Consider the following 24051-nt stretch of genomic DNA (forward strand, 5'->3'; position numbering starts at 1 on the left):
TGAGTCTCTCTCACATATATGTTTCTCTCTCCCCCACTCCACTTTCTCTAAAAATCAATGGAAAAATATCCTCGGTGAAGAGTAACACAATCTATATATTGCTGAAATTAAAGAAGGCCTAAACTGTTAGATACCTTGTTCATGAATCAAAAGACTCATTATTTTCACACTTCACAAAGTAAGATAAAGAGATGGCAAATCAGCACATAAAAAGATACTCATCATTGGTCATTATCAAATACAAATTAAGACCTAACTGGTTTGGCTCAGTGGATAGAGCGTGGGCCTGCAAACTAAAAGGTTTGATTCCAGTCAAGGGCACATGCCCTGGTTGCGGGCTCGATACCCTGTATGGGGAATGCAGGAAGAAGGCAATCAATGATCCTCTTTCATCCTTGAATGTTTCTCTCTCTCCCTTCCTGAAATCAATAAAAAATATACTTTAAAAAGAAATACAAATTAAAGCCACAATGAGATGCCACTATACACCTATTAGAATGGAAAATTGTAAAGGACTGACCATAGCGAGTGCTGGAGCGCATGTGGAGGAACCGGACGGAGCTTCAGACACTACTGATGGAATGTTAAATGGTACAATCACTTTGTCAAGCAATTTGACAGTTTCTTAAAAAACTAAATACACACCTACCACATTACCCAACCATTCCATTCCTACTTATCCACACAAAAAAGGAAATATATGCCCACATAAAGACTTGTACACAAACATTCATAGCAGCTTTATTTATAACAGACAAAAACTGGAAACCCAAATGTTCATCAGTAGGTGAATAAACAAATTGTGGTATATCATAACAATGGAATACTTCTCAACAATAAAGAGAATGAACTATTGATACACACAAGATGAATGAACCTCAAGACAATTATGTTAAGTGAAAGGAGCCAGACATCACACCTAAAAAGAATATACTGTGCGCCATATATATAAAACTCCAGAAAATGCAAACTAAGGTAAAGTAACAGGAAACTGATTATTGGGTTGCTTGGGGGCTGAGGGAGGAAATTACAAAGTACAACAAGGAAACTTGATGGTGAATGCTGTCGTGATTATAATGGTTTTAAAGGTGTATATACATTCCAAAATTTAAACTGTATAGTTTGTATATGTGCACTTTATGTCAATTATGCCTCAATAAAGCTGTTTTTAATGAAAAAAACTTATCTTTCAGAAATTTTCTAAAGATAGGCATACAGAATATTTTTTGTTTTACACATAATACATGTTATGTATCTTACTTTTCTCATTTAACATATGCAGACATCTTTCTGTATTAGCAGAAATGATTTACCCCATTTTTTGTAACAGCAACATAGTATACATAGTAAGGATGTACCATGATTGATGGGCATTTAGGTTATTTCTAATTTGCTACTGTAATACTAAAATGAAAATGTTTTGCATATACACATAAGCAAGGGGTGCGTGCATTTAGAACATTCATTTATATTGTCAAATAATCCTCTTAAAAAGCCTCTCTCAGAACCTACATGAAACTTAGAATAAAGTAATTTAGCAAGGTCATGAAATGTAAGTAGCAACAATTTGAATATTTAAAAAAAACAAAACTATTTAAAATAACACCAAAACCCAGCCTGCATGGCTCCGTGGTTGAGCGTCAACCTATGAACCAGGAGGTTAGGGTTTGCATCCAGGTCAGAGCGCATATGCCCAAGTTGTGGGCTCAGGAGGCAGCCAATCAATGACGCTCTCATCATTGGTTTTCTCTCTCTCTCTCTCTCTCCCCCCCCCCTTCCTCTCTGAAAGCCATAAAAATATATTTAAATAAACTTTTTAAAATCAAGTAACTAGAAATAATCCCCCAAAAAGGTACCAGACCTCTACAGATAAAACTACAAAACATAATTGGAAAAAAAAAATAGATCTAAATAAGTGGAGAGGTATACAATGTTGATTGGATGGACATAATTATATAGATGTTAATTCTCAAATTTATTATAGTCAATAAAATCCTAATCAAAATACTTTTGTTGTTACTGTCCTATTATTGAAATTGACAAGTTGATTGATTCTAAAATGTATATTAAAAAAGCAAAGTGCCAAGAATAACCAATACAATCTTGAACAACAACAAAAAACTGGAGGACTCACACTACCATATATTGAATTATTTCAAACCTACAGTACTGCAATGGCACTATGACAAATAGATCAATGGAACAATAAATGGTGCTGGATCAATTGAAAACCTATAGAGAAAACTATTATTTTTAACAACTCCCTATTATCATGAACAAAATTCTAGATGATTCTAGATCAAGATATGAGGTCAAACAATACTTTAAAAAAACAACATAAAAGATTAATGATCTTAGGGTAGGCAAGTATTTCTTAAATATGACATATAAAGCACTTACCTTAAAGGAAAATATGGATAAACTGGACTATTTCAAAATTAAGTACTGTTCATCAAGACATTATGAAAACGAAAAAGCAGGGCAAAGAATGGGAGATTATTGCAACAACTCCAAAGATATACTTTATAAATACTTCCTAAAAACCATTAAGAAAACGACAACCCAACAGAAAAACAGGCAAAATTGGGTATTTAACAAAATCTCCAGATATCCAATAAACCTATTAAAAAGTGCTATCTCATTCATCACCAGGAAAATACAAAAATCAGAATACTACTATGCAAACCCACCAGAATGCTACAGCTAAAGAGAGTGACCATATCAAATGCCAGTGAGGATGTGGAAGAAACGGGATCTCATACACTAGGTAGGGCTGTAAAACAGTAGCACTTTGGAAAACTGTTTTTGCAGCATCTACTAAAGCTGAACAAATGTATTCCCCATGAGCCAGTAATTCCATTTTTAGGGATATGCAACATTAATGCATACATGTATATACCAAAAGACATGTACAGGAATGTCCGTAACATTATTTGTAACATCCAATTGAAAATAATGCAGTGCCCATCCACAGAATACATAGTGGTTCTGTAGTTATACTAACACAAAAGAATACTATAGTCATGAAAAACACTACTGTTAGGTAATGACACAGACTAACCCCACAATGTTGAGAAAGTTGTATGATTCCATTAATATCAAGTTCAAAAACAGGCAAAACTAATCAACGGCGATCAAGAGGGTTTAGTTGCCGGAGTCACCACCAAGAGAAAGCATGAGGAAGTCCTTTAGATACTGGTCCTATTCTATTTTTTGATGTGAGTGGTAGCTAAATGTTATGTTCACTTTCTTAAAATTAATTGTACACTTTTAATGTATTTTTTATACTTTAAAATTTACTTTAAAAAAATCCCAACAGTGCATGTTTCTCTACATCCTCACAGTGTAACCTAATCTTTGCCAAGGTGAAACTAGCATCTCATCTTAGCTTACACCTTTAATGCAAATGAAGTTTTGTTTTGGTTTTAAAGGTTGTTTGTTCCTCTGATTCTCTTGAAAGCAAACTGAGTGTTCAACAGGTGTTATGGCCTGTTCAGCATCGCCACAAATGTGTAAATTAACGGGAAAGAAGTCTAAGGTGCTGAAATAAGCCCTATCCGCTATAGCACCAGAATTTTAAGTGGCAAAAGGTCTTTGCAGAAGACCCCAAACCAAGCAAAACGGGATGGAAGCATGAGTGACAAGTGAGTGCCAGAAGTTTAGATCAAAGTGGAAAAATGGCCAATGATAGCTTTAGACAGAAGCCCCTGGACATAATTCGTACTGTTCAGATTGTACAAGTACACATTCGTCATTTCAATTGAGATACAAATATCTAAAATGCAAGGAACTTTGCCCTGACCCCTTTGGCTCAGTGGATGGAGCGTCGGCCTTCGGACTGAAAGGTCCCAGGTTCGGTTCTGGTCAAGGGCATATGCCTTGGTTGCGGGCACATCCCCAGTGGGGGGTGTGCGGGAGGAAGCTGATTGATGTTTCTCTCTCATCAATGTTTCTAAACTCTCCCTCTCCGTAAAATATCAAATGCAAGGAACTTTAAGAAAAACGATCTGCAGCCCTCCTTAAACATAGCAAGTCTTACCTACAACCCCACTGTGTGCTGATGGTGCAGGAGTACCAACCTAAGATCTTCCCCAAAGCAGTAACTGAGACAGTAAAAAGCTAGAAAGTAATGTACTTTATAAATATTTCCACAAAAAGTGGCTAAAACTGAGGTTGACCTGAAGGTATTAAGACTTTGGTTCTCTAGAAAACTGTCACAGCACTGAGGCAACTTGACAATCTATAATCACTGATTACTCACTTGTCCAAGCTAACCTATTTTAAATTAGAACTGCTCCAACTGTAAAAAAAAACTAATCTTAAACTTATAAAGCTACAGATAAAAAACAAATTCCTAAAAATTAATCTAGGTAGTAAACCTTCCTGACTCTTCCTTTTTTAGACAGTAGCCACCTCAGAGCCCTTTATAGTTTACATTCTATTTTAATTCTAATGATAAAAAGATTACAGCTTTTGAAGAAATATCTCAATTGTAAAACATATGCTTACCTCAGAAATGTTAAAATATACATCTTAAGTGATCACTTTAGGATAGAGAAAATCATTTCAATAAAACACTGAGTTTTAATACAGAAAAAGGTAGAATGGCTTAACGATTAAGAGCATGGGCTCTTTAGTCATAAGAACCTACCTGTGAATCGTGCTTGATTACTACCAGCTCTGTGGGTTTGGGCAAGTTCAACTTTTCCCTATTTCAGTTTTCCTACTTGCAAAATGCAAGTGACAGCTCGCCTAATTAAGATGTAGCACAGTACCCACTCTATAGTTAATAATCAATGTTAGCTAATTATTGTCAATATCAATATAAGCCTAGTAACTCAGATATAAAACAAGATAAGGTTGAATTTGGCTCATCCAGGTTGCATTCAGAATCACCACCTCTAAAAGATCACAATTCCTTTAATCATCCATCTCAGAATTTTACCAGGAATTCCTGTGAACTGTAACTTGTAACAATCTTCAAAACAAAGATCTTTATGCCAGTTTTTCTGCATGTTCTCTCTTCTCTATTGTCCTAGGATCAACAGCATAGCAGCGGATTTATAAACTCTTACATGGCATTTTTCTGGAGCAGGAGCCAAGTTAGAAGTTACTCCATAACTTCCCCTTAGAATGACCCAAGTTCATTCTCATCTTCCTAAAAACAAAATACAACATTGGAGATTTGCTTTTCTGGACAGCCATCCCAGAACCCAAGCACAGGTATCAACCCAATTACTGGCACTAACTAACATTTTAGAAAACATGTGAGTCTAAAATTTTTTTCAAATCAACCCTGGTGTGTGTGGCTCATTTGGTTGGAACGTCGCCTGTACAACAAAAAAAAGGTGGTGGGTTCAATTCCCTGTCAAGGCACATACCCAGGTTGCAGGTTCGATCCACAGTTGGGGCATGCGCGGGAAGCAGCCAATCAATCGATGTTTCTAAAATCAATAAATACCCCTAGCTGGTTTGGCTCAGTGGACAAAGCGTCGGCCTGCAGACTGAAGGGTCCCGGGTTTCATTCTGGTCAAGGGCTTATGCCCGGGGTTGCAGGCTCAATCCCCAGTAGAGGGGGTGCAGGAGACAGCGATCAATGACTCATCACTAATGTTTCTCTCTCTCTCCCTTCCACTCTGAAATCAATAAAAAAAAATTAAATCAATAAATAAAACTTTTTACAAATCAAAACACTAAAAATATTTAAAACACAAATTAACTGCCTTCAAGTTACAGTGGTAACTTGAGTTTCTCTAGAAATCAATTGATCCTCAAAGGTGACTAAAACTAGAGCTGAAAAACTCCACCTTTCCTAACCAGCTATAGGACAGTATCCCCTTTCTGCAATCTTCCCATCTGTGACAGGGGTCTTTCTAAAGACCTGTACCAATAAGCACTCTCTTAACTACCTCAATGTTTTCCTTGGGTGGCAGGTTTTCTCTCAATACCAAGACTGCCACATCCTTAAAGACAGGATAGGTAATGAATTAATTTGGACTACTTAAATGTTCTTCACAGCCAGGTTACAGGTCATTTTTTTCCAAAAATATACATCATTTTTTAGAAACAGACAAGTGATTTATGAAAGAAAAAGAGAACTTTTCACATTCAGGCAAGTAATATCATTGTGTTTAGGCTAGAGATTTTATTTTAAAAAGATAAAAGATGGAGGCGCAATAATATTTGGCATTTTTAATTTAGGTTTGTTTTATTTAAGTTTAATGTTAATTCCATGCTGTGTTTCAGTAAGAACAATACAGATTCTGTATCTGTGGCTCCAGTCAGATATCCAGTAGTACAAATTAGCTTCAAGTTACACATACTGAACAAAAGAGGTTGAGCGAGCGAAGGAGGGGGAGGCCAGGGAGAGGGAAGGAGAAGAAACAAAGAATTGAACACGCATGCAGGCTTTTCCATACCACCTTCAACGCTAACCTGCTTCAGAGGGAGAGTAAAAGTAGGCAAGAATGAGCAGCCACGGATTGTTGAACTGTTACCAGCACCATGCTTTTCATCAGCAGAGTTTGAATACTTTTTACAGCAAAACCATTACAACAAACTCCCCAAACAACCTTTAACCACCTCAAGCTAACACCCAATTAATCTTAAACATTGGTATAAAATTCAATTTAAACAATTAGAAAAAGGAAAAATGATACCACATATGCCACTATAGTGTGATTAACCTCTCTTAGATGCTTGCTTCACCTAGAAGTCTAATGGCTTTCAAATGTAATTTCCATTTCTAATGGTGACCTTGCCACATCCGGCAGGAGACAATACAGTAATGCTGAAAAAGCCTCTATGCAGTCCTGTTAGTGTCTTAAAGAACCTAAAAGCTGGGACCAGTAAAATCCACAGAAATTCACTCTTGCCTTTAAGAACTTTTGAAAACTGTTTTTTAAAAAAAACCAACAGGGCAGGAACCTAAATTCTGAGACCAAATGTAAAAGTCAGATTTGGTGGTTCTCAGTGACAATGGGGGAATTTCCAAGAGGGGGTGGGATGGGAAGGAGTGGGGTGGTCAGAGATGGTTTCTCTTGTTGGCTTTTATGTCTCACTGATTTTCATCTTCCACATCCTGCAGCGCTTCTTTATTCTGCTCTTCACCTGCAAAGAAGAGTAACAGTTACTTATTTCATCCTGACTAAATCAGGCTGTCATGGTCACAAACAAAGGTATCATTCCAAACATAAAGACCCCTTACATTTGCTACAATTGGCATTAAACACACAGACAAGCAAAGAACTTCTACTCTACCATCCTTAATACCTGAGATGCCTAAGCCAAGAGGTGCTGCTGGATCAAAATCTTAAATGGTCAATAGTTAGGAACAAAAATATAACTGACACACAGTAAAAATCAATGTTTTTACCCTCAATAAGCTCTTGTAGACAGCCATGGTACCATACTATTAAAATGATTTTCAAGCTTTCATGTATATTGTATCAAAATACCCTTTTCTCAATAACCTCACTTCATCATGAATCAGGAGTATTTTACAATTTTTTACAAAATCTAATTTACCCACAAGCTTCATATTAGAAATGCTTCAAAAAAGAAAACGGAGAAGTAAAATGCTCCAAAGGCCTTCTACAGTTTTAGAGAGGGTTCTGCTTTTGCAAATATTTTCTATTTTGTATCTTGGCCAATCATATTCCCAACCATAACCAGATTTCTCACTTCAGAGTGAAATAGCACTCAAACCAAACCACTGAGGTTATTAAAGAAGGGTATTTGGACCAGTTCTCTCATGCCATTTTTCTTTTCCCCTTGAACATGACCATTAGCCTGAAGAGTTTCAACTGCACTATGACATGCAATAGAATAGAAAGCCAGCCTATTCATCTATTAATAAGCATTAAACAAGTCAGCCATAATAAATAAGCATGCACACTTTAGCTAAAAAATAAAACAGGTAAAAGTTACATTATTTTGTGCTTTAACAAATCATTTATAATTCTTACATATTACTAATTTCAATCAAAATAATTGAAAAATCAATGAATTGATCCAACAATCATAATATGACAGTTCACACCATCCATTCATACTGCTTGTTAAATTAATTAGGATGGACAATGACACTACTCTGCCTACAGACATAAAGCATTTACCCTTAGGAATTTTTAAAAACAGTCTTAAAAACATTGATATGATAAACGAGCAATAAGGGTTAATTAAAGATTAGTTTGTCATTTAAATTTTCCTTTGTGATAAAAATCTTTAACATAGATATGTGACTCTAAAAAGTGCTTGAGGTACATAAAGATTTTTTACTTATATACAGAAAAAGACATGCAAAAGAAAAGACAAAAATATCCATTTACTGAGGAAAGAAATGATGGACCACCCAGATATTCTTCCCCCAAGAACAATAATGTATTCAAACTTAGGAAATGATAGGAACATTCACTCACATTTTAAACAGCAATATACTGTGCCAAAATATGGTTAACATACAACAATAGAGCACACTCTAATTCACTCATAAGCAAACATTAGATTTGCCAAAAGTTTCAAGTAACTTTGGCACAAAAATACTGTCACATAAAATCACACCCAACCAAAGGTGATAGGGAGTAGCAGATCTTAAATATCTTAGAAGGTTTTGCATCCTGGAATGTAAAACAGGCAGTTTTGTAAGCGACAGGATGATGATATGCAAGCATGATTAGTGAAGAACCAAAACTTAAAAGCAGAATTCACTGTGCCATGATAATGACTTACAAAGTAGTTTTTAGGAAAGGAAGAGTTGGATTTTCCTTTAGGAATCTATATTGCAAGGAGAAAGGGAGGGAGAACAATCACATGAAAGCAACATTACAAGAAAAATAAACCGAGAGCAGGACAAAGGAAAAACATCAATGATTTTTAGGGAGAGTCAGATTTTGGTCTTTTTACTTTATATAAACTTCAGTCTAAGAAATACTGCTCCTTTTCTTTTACCTTTAAAGAGGATGAAATAATATCCTTTTAAAAGGTATACAGAAGAAAAGTTTTCCTTGGATGTATTTCTTTGCCCAATGTTTCTAGATTTTGGAGGAGGAATTGGGGGGGAGGGGCGCGCGAAGAGAAAACACACATTTCCTTTCTGTGGGTTTGCATATGAAACAGTCCTCTCTGATCACAGATTAAGAAAAAAAGGACTGCAATGGCCTCATGAGAAAAGGTTGTAATCCCTTTAAAGAATTATGTCCCAACACACTCAGACAGACATAACATATTCTGCAATCATAAAACATAAAAGTGTATAAAAATAAAAGCTTGTGAATCACCTATTTTTCCTTTAGAAACCCTCAATTCAAATGTTTGGCACAATTTTTCTTAGTTAGTAAAGTAAAAAGGAGAAAACCATCTATATAATCCTTAAACTAAATTCAAGTAACATCCTGGAAAACTACCAATTCTATGACCACAATTCTTCTATCTTCGGCATTGATTCTAAGTCATAAAACAAATTTAATAAATCGTATGTAATGTTATACCTTTTAGCAAAACTAGCAAACAATTTCCTAGTACCCACAATAATTTATAACTTCACATAGTTTGTTAATTTTAATAAAAGGTCAAGATACTACTTGAATTTTCCAGTATTTAACTAGCATGTTTCATAATTCCAAGTATTTTATAATAAAGCTAAAATTGGTTTCAAACAAATTTAACGAACCATTCAATTTACAAAGTATAAAGGATTTGAAGCAACCAGATTTCACTAGATTAAAAAAAAAAATTTTAAGATTAATCTTATGCCACCCTAGCTAGTTTGGCTCAGTAGATAGAGCATCGGCCTATGGACTAACGGGTCCCAGGTTCAACTCCAGCTAAGGGCACATGCCAGGGTTGTGGGCTCGATCCCCAGTAAGGGGGCATGCAGGAGGCAGCTGACCAATAATTCTCTCATCATTAATGTTTCTATCTCTCTCTCCCTCCCCTTCCTCTCAAAAATCAATAAAAATATATTTTTAAAAGATTAATCTTATGCTAAAAACCTTCCCAACTATGAAAACATAGTTTAAAGAAAATATCCTATTAGATTAATCTTATGCTAATAAAAACCTTCCCAACTATGAAAACATAAGTAGTTTATAAAGAAAATATCCTATTTTAGCCCGGCTGGTGTGGCTCAGAGGTTGAGCATCGACCTAAGAACCAAGAGTCACACATGCCCAGGTTGGGGGCTCAATCCCCAGTAGGAGATGTGCAGGAAGCAGCCAACCAATGATGTTCCTCTCTCATTGATGTTTCTGTCTCTCTCTATCCCTCTCCCTCCTCCCCTCCCGTGCGTGCGTGCGTGCCTGTGTGTGTCTCCTAATTTTAAATGATTCATTTTGTAAGATGACACCCGATAACAAAGAAGCAGAGTATCTTTGGTTCTGTATAAAAACAGGAGTGACATATAGTCTACTATCAATCAATTCTTGGTTATCAGTGATAATGAACAAGAGTAGCACTAGAAAATATAAGCTTTATTTCTATCTAACATTGTAATTTAATAACCTATGAGTTAGTATCAAATGTCTAAATAATAATAATAATAATAATAACATTTCAACCCAGGTCATCTTTGTTATTTTTAGCCTCAAATAAATGTTCCCCAGGTCAGAGGTGTATAGTTTATTGATTAGGCCAATACGGCTTAACCAAGTCATGAGTTCAGAGATGGTAAATTGGTCTTGAATCCCAGATTCATGGTAGTGGTTGCCTGAAGTGCTGTGTTGAAAAGTAACCAATGGCTACATCTGGCTTTGTTGGAAAAGTGTGCAAGTAGGTCACATGTGCTACATTTCTCAAGCCAATTCTTTTCACATATCTAAAATATAGAGTTAGTGAGCTCTAGAAGCTGAATCACCCAATTCTCACTTTAGCACCATAACCTGTCTAACTAAAACCTGACTTTCTAGTAAGGAAAGTGACAATTTATATGCCTTGATACCCATTTTCAGATACATCTTTACAAAGTAGAATACTTTTAAAGACAGTACAGTATGTTGATCCAAGAGACTACAGCTAGCCTCAAGCAATGAAACATATGCTTCAATTTGGGGAACATACCCTTAAAGAATCTGCAGCTAAAACTGACAACAAACCTTTTGTTTCCACTCTGCATCACACCAACAACTGTAAAACTATCTATGGTCAATCACACTAGTTTGTCCTACCCTACTGTGTATGAAAATGATTCTTTGGAAATAGGCAGAATAAAATCTCCTTTAAAATAAAAAATAAAGCCGAAACCGGTTTGGCTCAGTGGATAGAGCGTCAGCCTGCGGACTCAAGGGTCCCAGGTTCGATTCCGGTCAAGGGCATGTACCTTGGTTGCGGGCACATCCCCAGTGGGGGTGTGCAGGAGGCAGCTGATTGATGTTTCTCTCTCATCGATGTTTCTAACTCTCTATCCCTCTCCATTCCTCTCTGTAAAAAATCAATAAAGTGTATTTAAAAAAAATAATAATAAATAAATAAATAAATAAGTGAAATCTGGGCTTTTACTACATTTAGAATAAACACTAAATCCTCCACCTCACCAAAAGATTAAGTTCTATAAATTTATTAAGTTCTATAAATTACCATAAGATTAAGTTCTATAAATTCAGTTTACTACTGAAAGTTCTAAAAAAAATAAAAATGACCACCAGACCTCTTATTAATTAGGACCTGAGGGCAGGACATTCCATTTGCTGTACAGAATCCAGATGGGAAAAATTCTTTTTTGGATAAAAGATTTCCAGAAGATGCTTCTTAAATAAATATCTACTGCTACCTTTAATCTGAGGACATAACTCAAAGCAATGATTATGACACTCAAAAATACAATGAACTCCAGACCCCTAAAATTTAATCTGAGTAAGTAAAATATTCTTCCTCTCCATCTTATCACCTTATAGCCCAGAATGGAAGAATGTACTCTGATATCTTTTTATGAAAATGTAGTAATTAAAATTGGATAGTTTAGAGGAAATTGTAACTTGATGTAAAGAAATACCAAGGAGCCCTAGCCAGTTTGGCTTAGTGGAGAGAGTGTCAGCCTGCAGAGGGAAGGCTCCCAGGTTAGATTCGGACCAAGGGCACATGCCCAGATTGAGGGCTCGGTCCCCAGTAGGGGGCATGCAGGAGGCAGCTGATAAATGATTCTCTCTCATCACTGATGTTTCTCCCTCTCTATCCCTCTCCCTTCCTCTCTGAAATCAATAAAAATATATTTTTAAAAATACCAAGGAATTTCTAAGAGTAAAAAGATCCAACTACAGAGGGAGACATTTAACTTCAGCTTCCTTACCATCACCCTGCATGTCTGAAGTCCATAGTGTCAGATTATCACGTAACAACTGCATGATAAGTGTAGAGTCCTTATAGCTTTCTTCACTCAGCGTATCCAGTTCTGCAATTGCATCATCAAAAGCTGCTTTTGCCAACCTACAAGCATATACATAAATGTATTACAAAAATAAAGTTCAAAAACAGAATTAGAAATGTTAGATGTCACTCTTTTCTTCAATTATCCCACAATATGTAATGGTGACACTGAGTACTTGGGTTTAGGCATTGAAATAAAGGAAAAGCACATGTAACTGATGAAAATTAACTTTCTACTTAACACATTGCAGGCAGATCACGAGCGTTCTCGTGTTTCCATATTACAGTGTTTTACATAAATGTTAAAGGAACACCTTAAAACTAAATACCCATTGCATTCTGAAGTTATTTATTTATTACATGTTCTTACAAGCTAATATCTTTTTAAAGCATGATACTCGTTCAATAGAAACTTATCTGGCCACTGGGTAAAGCTAGCAATAAAACTACTGGTGCGCAATGTGTTAATTGTATAATCTAGCAACTTTGGGCTAAACAGAACTTTTGGAACATCACTTCTTACTATGCTTTCAGCAAGCCTATCAGTAAATAAGACTATATGGACCAAATTCCAAACTAAAGCACCACCAAAATATATTTCCAAGTTCCAGTCAATAGATCACTTATTAATAAAGTTTTAATGCAAAAATAAATTTTTGGACAGTATCTCACAGTTTAATTCAATAGAATTTAATGTTAATGAAAGTTAATGTTTGTTTCCCAAAACAAACAAACAAAAACAAACAAACAAAAAGGACAATACAGAACCTCTGGAAATGTAATCATAAAACTCATTTACTACTAGTTTAAAATAAACAAAATCCACACTTATTAAGTACTGTGTACTATGTACACCAAGTGATGTTAGACACAAATGGGGAAACAGAAAAGAGGAAAAGGAGTCATAGCTGGTTTTGCTCAGTGGATAGACTGTTGGCCTGCAGACTGAAGGGTCCCAGGTTCGATTCCCAATCAGGGCACGTGCCTGGGTTGTGGGCTCAGTCCCCAGTGGGGGGCATGCAGGAGGCAGCCAATCAATGATTCTCTTTCATTGGTGTTTTTCTCTCCCCCGCCCCTTCCACTCTATATAAAAACATATAACTCCTCTCCTTCCTTTTTCCCACTCTCTTAACAAGTTAGAGATTCTTTTTAATCTACCAACAAAAATTTTCCCTGTCAACATAATTATTCTAACTGCTCTCCTAGTGAAATGAGGTAGGTTTATCTTGAATTGAGGTACCTGTGGCTTTATAGTATACAAAGCAAACAAAGCATTTTCACTGAGAGCCCAAAGAATGCTTATTACATGGCCAACCTTACAAAGGCAGTCCACAGGGCACAAGACAGAAAATCAAATAGCTATTCTCCTTTGTAACCTTCTTGCCTTTCATAGTGAGAGTTTTTGTTCTCCTCCATAACTTACCTGCAGGCACGGTCAGGGGAATTAAGAATTTCATAGTAGAATACGGAGAAATTGAGAGCAAGACCTAAGCGAATAGGATGTGTTGGTGGAAGTTCTGTCATTGCAATATCACTAGCAGCTTTGTAAGCCACTAGGCTGTTCTCTGCAGCCTCCTTCCTGTCATTTCCTGTGGCAAATTCAGCCAGATACCTGTGGTAGTCCCCTTTCCTAAAACAAAACAAAACAAAAACCAGAATTAGAAAAATGCTTTTTAAATGAAAAATAACTGTTAAAATTTCTATGTAAAAAAATATATTAAACAATTAACTGGTATACTTCAGTAATTTTTAAATAGTCTCTTTCAGGAATGACTAACTCATCTATTTAATTTTCCTCCTTAGAGATTTCCTGTCAAATATAAGCAAAATCCTAGAAAAAATAACTAAAAACCTCAAAAAAAATCAAAAAACGTATCACTTGATAGGCTAGATTAAATAACAAAAAATATTCCAAAGAAGGGCACAACAGTTTGTTAATCATGAAATAAAATGTTCATATAAAAATGTTAAGATTGAGCTACATAATGCTTTGCTGTCGCTAGTGAGAAAACCTCACACAGGCAAACAAATATAAGTAGGTAAAGAAAACCTAGTACATTTTTACAGTAATAGCCTGACCATCTTTAAGTGCTGTAATGTTAATATTTCATTAGCAGTGAATTTGCAAATGAGATTTCAAAAATTAATTTAAGTTTTAAGAATCACTCCTCCCCATTAACTATCCTTTCAACATTAAAGAACTATTCTTATGTAAAAATTGAAAGCTTATATAGAAAAAGTGATTATTCTAAGAGGGCCAACATTTAATCTGACATTTTCCCTTCTAGTATAGAACCTACATTTTATAATAGAAAACCTTGGACTCGCCAGTGTTAGCTGCTGGAATGAGGTGTTTGTCCAGTACATCCAGAATGTCACAACAGATTAACTTTAGTTCAGTCTCAACCTGGGGGGAAAAGTCAAAAAATTGTTTCAGTCTAAGAAATTATAAATTATCACGTCTGGTTTTGAAGAGAGACATATTAAACCAAAAAGTAGAGAAAAGTTATCTTCAGGTTACAGAAATTATCTTATTTCTATGTGCTATTAGTCAAGGGCTTTTTTAAAATTTATTTACTTTATTGATTTTTTTAAGAGGGAGTGGGGGACTGAGCGAGTGAACAAGTGAGGGGAAGAGGGAGAGGGAGAGATAAACATAAATTAGTTGCCTCCTGCATGCATGTGGACCGGGAAACGAACCCACAACCTAGGAATGTGCCCTGACTGGGAATCAAACCCACCACCTCTGGATGTACGGGGTGACCTCCAACCTGAGTCACATAGGCACATAGGCAAGAGCTTTTAAAAAAATGAACTCACAGTTCAGGTACAGAAGAGTAACACTGATTACTACTTTCTAAGTGCTGCACATTTTTATTAATTAAATTTTCTAATGAGGTACTATACTCAGAACCTCAGTTTTTCCATCTATAAATTGAAATAATACCTACTCTTTACCGGGGATCATTTAAAGATGCGATAAATACAATATCTTACACAATTATATATCTCCCCACTCAGAACAGTACCCAGGAGAGCTGGAAAGTGTATAAATGTGGATTTCCCTTTCCTCCTAACTCGCTTCCCATGCTACTTTGTCTGCTTCTGTAATTTCTCTCACTGTACTCTGTGTTATATGCCTATCTCTTCCAGTAGGATCAGTTTCTTTTCTTTTTTTTTTAATATACCTTTTATTGATGTCATAGGAAGGGAGAGGGAGAGAAACATCAATAATGAGAATCATTGATGGGCTGCCTCCCTACTAATTCTCAGGAGGGAAATCAAACCTCCTGGTCCACAGGCCCACACTCAACCACTGAGCCACACAAGTTGGGCACACTAGGATCAGTTTCTTAACAGTAGCACTATTGACATCTTGGGCTAGATATGTTGTGGGAGATGGTCCTAAGTACAGCACTTATGATTAGCAGCATTCCTGTCTCTACCCATATATGCCAGCAGCACCCTCAAAATTGTGACAACCAAAAATGTCTCTAGACACTGCTAAATGTCCTCTGAGGCCCTAGCTGGTCTGGCTCGGTGGATGGAGCGTTGGCCTGCAGACTGAAGGGTCCCAGGTTCGATTCCGGTCAAGGGCATGTACCTTGGTTGCGGGCACATCCCCAGTAGGGGGTGTGCAGGAGGCAGCTGATCGATGTTTCTAGCTCTCTATCCCTCTCCCTTCCTCTCTGTAAAAAAAAAATCAATAAAAATATATTTTAAAAATAAAAAATAAATGTCCTCTGAGGAGCAAAATCACCCTCTGGATGAAAACCACTACATCAAAAGCTATCAAATTTTTTTACCAAAACCCACAGTAAAAAAAATATTACATAAATGTATATACACATATATATGAAACAATACCTCATGGAATAATAATAATGTCTAATGCCCTCTGATATTTTTCTATTAAAAAAATAACTAGACTGACGATCCATAAGGATAGTCTCATCTTTGTACCCATAGTACCCAGAAAATTGTGTGGTGCGGAAGAGGCACACAAGTATCTGTTAAATACCACTAGGTGGTAATTTCAAGTCACTCTATAAAGTATCTTGCAGTTACCACAATAAAAATGATTAAATTAATTATCTTCTTGTATGGTTCTCAAAATTGAACACCACCCTCTGCAGCTTTCAAAGAAAAAAGTTGTTCACTTTTGCCCTAAAATATTGTATAGCGTATAATTCCTAATCCAGGTAAGCAAAAGATGCAAATCCACTACAATATACAATGTACGTTATATATGTGTACAACAAATGTCCGAGGCTGTGACCTGAAATCCCCAACACAAGTGGCGCTGTTGGCGCAGTGGCAGCGTGTCAGTCTCATAAAATATCCAACACCTAGGGCACCTTTCTTTAAAGATATCTTGTATATAATAACAATCTCACCATTTGCCGATATTCCCGAATCATTTTTAGTTTGTCTTCTCCTCCCTTGTTTTCTTCTTTCTGTTCAATGCTGCTGATTATTCTCCAGGAAGCTCTTCTAGCTCCAATCACATTTTTATACGCAACAGATAGGAGATTTCTTTCTTCAACTGTCAACTCCACATCCATCCCTGCTACTTTCTTCATTGATTCCACCATTTCTATAACAGAAAAGTAAAAATCAGACCTTACAAAGTTTTGTTAACACATCCCTTCACAGTAGATCTTTTTTCTATCAAACTTATGTAAAACAAAACATAAAAATTAACCCAAAAAAATTGCAATCATCAAAATGTGAGTAAAACACTAAAAGCATGTAAAATAAACTAAGAGCCTAGAGCAAGAGAATCTGTTGTATGGAGTCAGAACAATGTCAAACAGTACCTAGTATAGTATGGTTTGGAGGAATCTCTCTCATATTAAATAAGGTAACTAGAAATGCATACCTATTCATTTCCCAGTAAAACTAAGCTAGTAGTTTAAGATAAAGATTAAAAATGTACAGGCTCTAAAATGTATTTTCTTACTAATAAATTATTTCTAAATACAAAATTTCCCAAAATAACAGTCATAGGATAAAGGGGAACTCATTAATAAAGCAACCATCATTGAATGCTCCCATTCTTCCTTCTTTAAGGACACGATCCACACCTCATGAATTCATTCATGGGCAAAACTTTTGTTGATTCCTATTTATCACCACTAGGTGGCGAGCAAAGAAAGGGGCCCAGATAAGCCTTGGGAGATCCCAAGTAGTACTATAGGAAAAAATAGGTAATACAATGAATGAATGCATGGTGGTGAATGCAAAGAACCAGAAACAGCTCAATCAACACTAATATATTAATGCAAACTACAGTATTAGGAAAAAACAACAACACCTAAATGCCATATTACCATGTGGCTCTCCAACTTTACGGATTCAGAATGTTGGTGATGAGACCTAAGGATCTACATTTTAACAAGCACCTCTAGCATATATTAATATTCTAAGCATAAGCACACCTTAAGGAACAATGCTTAATGCTATGTCAAATTAGGTGTAATCCCAGAAAAATATGTTTCAAAAAGTTATCCATTTGGGAATATTAGTAATTAGGAATATTAAGATGGTAGGGTCTTTGAAAACAGTTCAGTAGTTTTCATTTACAGTTAACCATCGTAAGAACTCAGCAATTCCACTCCTAGCTATTACCCAAGAGAAATAAAAATTTATCTTCACAAAGACTTTTACACAAATGTTCACAGTACCTTTATTCATAATAGCCAAAAGATGAAAACAACCCAAATGCCCATCTATATAATGGACTACTACACAAGAATAAAAAAGAATAGCTCTGGCCTGTGTAGTTCAGTTGGTTGAGCATGATTCTCCCCCCCCCCCCCCCACACACACACACACACACTTCCTCTCTCTAAAAAAAAAAAAATCAATAAAAACATTTTTAAAGAATAAACACCACTGCCCTATCCAGTTTGCTCAGTGGTTAGAGTGAGTAGTTCGAGCGTTGGCCCTCAGGACTGAAGGGCTGCAGGCTCGATTCCTGGTCCTGGTCAGGGCACATGCGGGAGGCAACCAATGGATGTATCTCTCTTACATTGATGCTTCTGTCTCTCCCCCTCCCTTCCACTCTCTCAAAAATCAATGGAAAAAATATCCTCAGGTGAGGATTAACCAAAAAAATAAAAACAATAAAATAAAAAAGGAATAAATTACTGATACTCAAAAGCAACACGGATGAATTTCAAAATCATCATACTACCTTTTAAAAAGCCAGACCAAAAAAGACAGTATAGTTAAACTTAAATCAAGTTACAGGAAATACACAACTATAGACAGAAAGCAAATTAAGTGCTTACCAGAGTATGGAAGTGAAGCGTGGGGCTTGTGTGCAAAGAAATAAAAGAGAAAATTTGGCGGGGAGGAGGGTAGAATTAAATGTTCTGTGGTGATTACACAACTTAATACATTTATCAAAACTTACTAACCTGTATATTTCAGTAAGTGATATGTTATACATAAAATTATACCTCAATAAACTAATATTTTTAAATGCAGTTCTGAAGCATTAAAAAAGAATATTGCGAGTATGGTAATAAGACTACTAAATTTGTGAGAGAAGAACCTGAAAGCATTCATTTAAAAGGTCCAGTTTTTTTTAAGCCCTATTCATGGGAGGAAGAGCTAAATTTAGGGGCAGCGAAGTAAAAGGGTACACATTTCAAGCTCACTTCTATACTTAATAGTTGATCATAAAAAACTAACAAATCAAACATGCCTTAAAAGTGAAACAAACTCATAGATACAGAGGACTGTTGCCAGATGGATGGGGGTTTGGGGACTGGGTGATAAGGGGTATGGGATTAAGAAGTACAAATTGGCAGTTACAAAATAGTCACTGGGATGTAAAGTATAGCATAGAGAATAGTCAATAATCCTAAGTAATAAAAGATATAATAAAAGCCTAATATGCTGTCTGGTTGTCCATTCAACCAATCAAAGCATAGTATGTTAATGATATGCTAAGGCTGCTCAACCTTTGACATGCACTGACCACCAGGGAGCAGACAGTCAACCCGTCGACCAGTTGCTATGACGTGCACTTACCACCAGGGGGCAGACGCTTCGACTGATAGGTTAGCTTGCTGCTGGAGTCCAGCCGATCAGGACTGAGCAAGACGGACCAGACACGCCCTGGAGCCCTCCAGGGGCCCCTTCCCGGCTGGCCTACCTCCCACATCCCTCCCCAACCCCGACAGTGCACCGATGGGGTCCCTCAGCCTAGCCTGAACCGTCTCGCAATCCAGGACCCCTTGGGGGATGTCAGAGAGCCGGTTTCGGCCCGATCCCGCAGGCCAGGCCAAGGGACCCCCAGGCCTCTGGTATTGTAATAACTATATATGGTGCCAGGTGGGTGGTGGTACTACTAGGCTTATTGGGAGGGGGGGCTCAATTTGTTAAGTTACTTAAATGTCTAACCACTACATTGTACACCTAAAACTAATATTGAATGTCAACTATAATTGAAAATTTTTTTAGAAAAGTGAACCAATAATTCGCTTTTCTAAATTGTTGCAAAGCAATGAAAAAAATAACCTAGCTACACCAAAAAGAACATTAATTCTTGGTTTTAATATTGTACTTTATCTATTTTTATAAATTGATTTGAGAGGAAAGAAGAGACAGACAAACAGCAGACATCGATGTGAGAGAGAAACATCGGTTGCCTCCCACATGCACCCTGAACAGGAATCAAAGCCAGCAACCTGGGTATGTGTCTGACCAGAAATCAGGATGATGCTCCATCCAACTGAGCCACACCAGCCAGGCCAAGAACATTAATTAAAATTGTTAAGGCTTTGCAACATTATATGTGGAAAAACTATATACAAATATCTAAAACCATCAAGCAGTTAACAATGTTATGTATCTGGGAACTATACCACATTATTTAGATCTTCATTTTTTAATTAATCTTTATTGTTGAATTATTACAGATGTCCCTTTTTTCCCTCCCATAGCTCCCCTCCACCCGGTTCCCACCCCACCCCAGGCCCCCGCCACCCTATTGTCTGTGTCCATAGGTAATTCATACATGCATATAAGATCTTTGTCTAATCTCTTCCCGCACCCCCCCACACCCTTTCCCTCTGAGAATTGTCAATCTGTTCCATTTCCATGCCCAATTTTATTCCATTCACCAGTTTATTATTCTGTTCATCAGATTTTTTATTCATTAGATTTTTAGATTCAATTGTTGATAGGTATGTATTTGTTGTCACTGTTGTTCATATTTTTTATCTTTACTTTTTCCTTCTTCTTAAAGAATACCCTTTAGCATTTCATATAATACTAGTTTGGTGGTGATGAACTCCTTAGCTTTTTGTCTGTGAAGCTCTTTATCTGACCTTCAATTCTAAATGATAGCTTTGCTGGGTAGAGTAATCTTGGTTGTAGGTTCTTGCTATTCATCACTTTGAATATTTCTTGCCACTCCCTTCTGGCCTGCATAGTTTCTGTTGAGAAATCAGCTGACAGTCCTATGGGTACTCCCTTGTAGGTAACTTTTTCTCTTGCTGCTTTTAAGATTCTCTCTTTGGCTCTAGCCGGTTTGGCTCAGTGGATAGAGCATAGGCCTGCGAACTGAAGGGTCCCAGGTTCGATTCCGGTCAAGGGCATATGTCCAAGTTGTAGGCTCAATCCCCAGTGGGGGGCTTGCAGGAGGCAGCCAATCCATGATTCTCTCTCATCATAGTTTCTCTCTCTCCCCTTCTTCCTTCCTCTCTGAAATCAATAAAAATACATTTTTTTAAAAATAGGTTCTTTGTCTTTTGACCTTGGCATTTTAAATTATGGTGTCTTATTGTGGTCCTCTTTGGATTCCTCGTTTGGGGTTCTCTGTGCTTCCTGGACTTGTAGGTCTATTTCTTTCACCAGGCAGGGGAAGTTTTCTGTCATTATTTCTTCAAATAGGTTTTCAATATCTTGATCACTCTCTTCTTCTGGCACCCCCTTAATTTGGATGTTGGTACACTTGAAGTTGTCCCAGAGGTTCTTTACACTATCTTCCTATTTTTGGATTCCTTTTTTCTTTTTGCTCTTCTGGTTGGATGTTTTTTGCTTCCTTGTATTTCAAATCATTGATTTGATTCTTAGGATCCTCTAGTCTACTGTTGAATCCCTGTATATTATTCTTTATTTCAGTCAGTGTATGCATAATTTCTGACTGGTCCTTTTCCATTTTTTTGGCATTCTCACCAAGATCCTTGAAAGTCTCACTAAATTCCTCAGAGGTTTCTAGAAGATTCTTGAGTAACCTTATAAACTGTCGTTTTGTACTCTATGTCCAGTAGTTTGCTTTCTTCCATTTCTTTCATTTGTGACATGTTTCTTTGTCTCTGCATTTTGGCTGCTTCCTAAAAGCATATTAGGCTTTTATTATATCTTTTATTATTTAGGATTATCGACTATTCTCTATTCTATACTTTTCCTGTATTTGTTTCTATGTATTGGGTTGCTGCTAAATCTCCTTGAGTTGATAGTGGCCTTGTGTAGTATGTGTCCTATAGGGCCCACTGGCTCAGCCTCCCCAATCACCTGAGATGGACACTCTTGGTGTATCTCTTTGTGAGCTATGTGCAGTTTTGTTGTACTTGAGCCTTGATTGCTGTTGGTGCCACTGGGAGGAATTGACCTCCAGGCCAATTGGCTGTGGGGACTACAGTGGGAGAGCTGCTGTGCAAAAGACACCCCTATGGAGCAGGACTTGCTTCAGTGGGGCTTTGGTGCTCAGAGTCTGCCCATTGAGTGTGTTGCTTATGGATGTGAAGAGTTGTAATCTGGTATGGTCTCACACTGACCACTGGATACACTGGCTCTTGGGTCTCCAGGGAGGTGCAGAGTAAGCCACTGTCTGAGGCCATCCAGCAGGAGCTACAGAGAGATCTACAGATTCCTGCTCTTTGTATGGGGTTTGGAAGTGCCCAGACAAGACCGAGCTATGAAGCAAGGCAGGCTGGTGCCGGGTCTTATTGGTAGATTGGGGCTCCCTGACCCAGCTGCAGCTTGTTAGACAGATTTTTAGCCTGAGAAAGAACAGACCATTCATATGCAAAGCCACTGCGCATAGCTTGGGTGGGGCAGCAACTCAGGGAATCAATCACCAGGGTGGAACAAACAGAAATGGCTGCCAGTCAGCCCTGCACCCAGGAGGTCCCAGCACGGGAACGACGACCACTGCAAGCACCACCATGTGGGAGAAAGATGCCCCCGAGTTCCTGCCCCAATGCCAGACATTCCAGTTTCTCCCCATATGTGTCTGGGTCCCCCAGAGCCTCGCCCGGCACTGGAGTCCAGAAGAAACGGGAGCTTGTAGGTTAATTCCGTGGTGCCAGCCTTTTAAGAGCAGCAGCTGGGTCTCCAGCAGCCTGTGTATTACAGTCCGGAGTTCTTACTGCCCTTAGGGGACTTCTTTCCCCAGCTCTGGAACCCTGGGCTGGGACCCCTCACTCCTCCAGGCGGCCTCCACAGAGAAATCTCCCTCCCAATTAAAAAAGCAGCACACGTGGGTTCCGGAAGAGCCTGTTCTGCACCTCTACACCTCCTTCCAGAGTCAGTGTGGTTTCTTCTTTACTTCTCTAGTTGTAGTACTTCCATTCAGCCAGCTTTCCAGCGGTTCTGAATGGTAGTTGTTCTGTATGTTAGTTGTAATTTTGATATGGTTGTGGGAGGCAGCAAGTACAGGCTTTTACCTATGCCGCCATCTTGGTTCTCTCTCTTCACATTTTTATGCTTTATGTACATTCAATATTTTTTAAAATGTTGAGGGGGAAAATATATTTATAACATTCAATGATATTCTACTATCCCAGATTCAATTAGTTATATGATTTCCGTCATTTAGAAAGCCATAAAACAATGCACAAAAGACAGTGGTACAACTACAGAAGCAGAAGCTATCCACTTTTTTTTTTTTAATATATTTTATTGATTTTTTACAGAGAGGAATAGAGTCAGGAACATTGATGAGAGAGAAACATCGATCAGCCGCCTCCTGCACACCCCCCACTGGGTATGCGCCCGCAACCAAGGTACATGCCCTTGACCAGAATCGAATCCGGGACCCCTGAGTCCGAAGGCCGACTCTCTATCCACTGAGCCAAACCAGTCAGGGCAGAAGCTATCCACTTTTATTAAATAACAGCTTTACTGATCTGTAATTCACATATCATACAATTCACCCATTTAACGTGTACAATTCAACAGTTTTAATATATTCACAGAACTGTGCAACCATCACCACAATCAATTTTACAACATTTTCATCACTTGATAAAGTAAAGCTCTAGCTCGTTCCAGCCAGCACGGAGACATCAGCATCTCAAGACAACTGGCACAAGACCGAGGGCAAGAAATGAAAATGTAAGCTTGGGCTACCCTGCTGCCAACACTAAGATTGGCCCCTCAAAGAAGGAGGCCTAAGTACATACGTGTCTTGAGGCTGGATGTAGGGAACTTTGGGGTTCCAAGTATTGTGCCGTAAAATGTAAGGGGCTAATTCGGAAGAGGGGGTGTCGGTTAAAGCTGAAAATCAGTTATATGATAAAGTAGGATTTCCTAATGTATATGTTTAAAATTTTGACAAATTAGTTAGTTAACCTGTTTTTACTTATGTAGACACATTTGTGTAATTAAAAGTATGCACCAAGACCCTAGTGAAGAACTGCATCATGCTCAATGACAGTTCTTTGAGTCCCA

At 37.5% G+C, this 24051-nt stretch overlaps 1 protein-coding gene across 1 annotated transcript in view; it reads right to left on the reverse strand.

The window, feature by feature from the left end:
- Positions 1-6182: 6182 nt before the first annotated feature.
- Positions 6183-24051, reverse strand: part of YWHAE (tyrosine 3-monooxygenase/tryptophan 5-monooxygenase activation protein epsilon) — a 43136-nt gene continuing 25267 nt past the window's right edge. Inside the window, exons 2-6 of the mRNA XM_079797717.1 lie at positions 16755-16954; positions 14658-14764; positions 13781-13987; positions 12281-12417; positions 6183-7110 (exon numbers count right to left, since the gene is read on the reverse strand). Coding sequence (XP_079653843.1) covers positions 7058-7110; positions 12281-12417; positions 13781-13987; positions 14658-14764; positions 16755-16954 — 704 coding nt within the window. The 3' untranslated portion in view covers positions 6183-7057. The remainder of the gene's footprint in view (positions 7111-12280; positions 12418-13780; positions 13988-14657; positions 14765-16754; positions 16955-24051) is intronic.

Source organism: Cnephaeus nilssonii (genome assembly GCF_951640355.1).
Source record: "Cnephaeus nilssonii genome assembly, chromosome: 19".
In the NCBI taxonomy this organism is placed as follows: Eukaryota; Metazoa; Chordata; class Mammalia; order Chiroptera; family Vespertilionidae; genus Cnephaeus; species Cnephaeus nilssonii.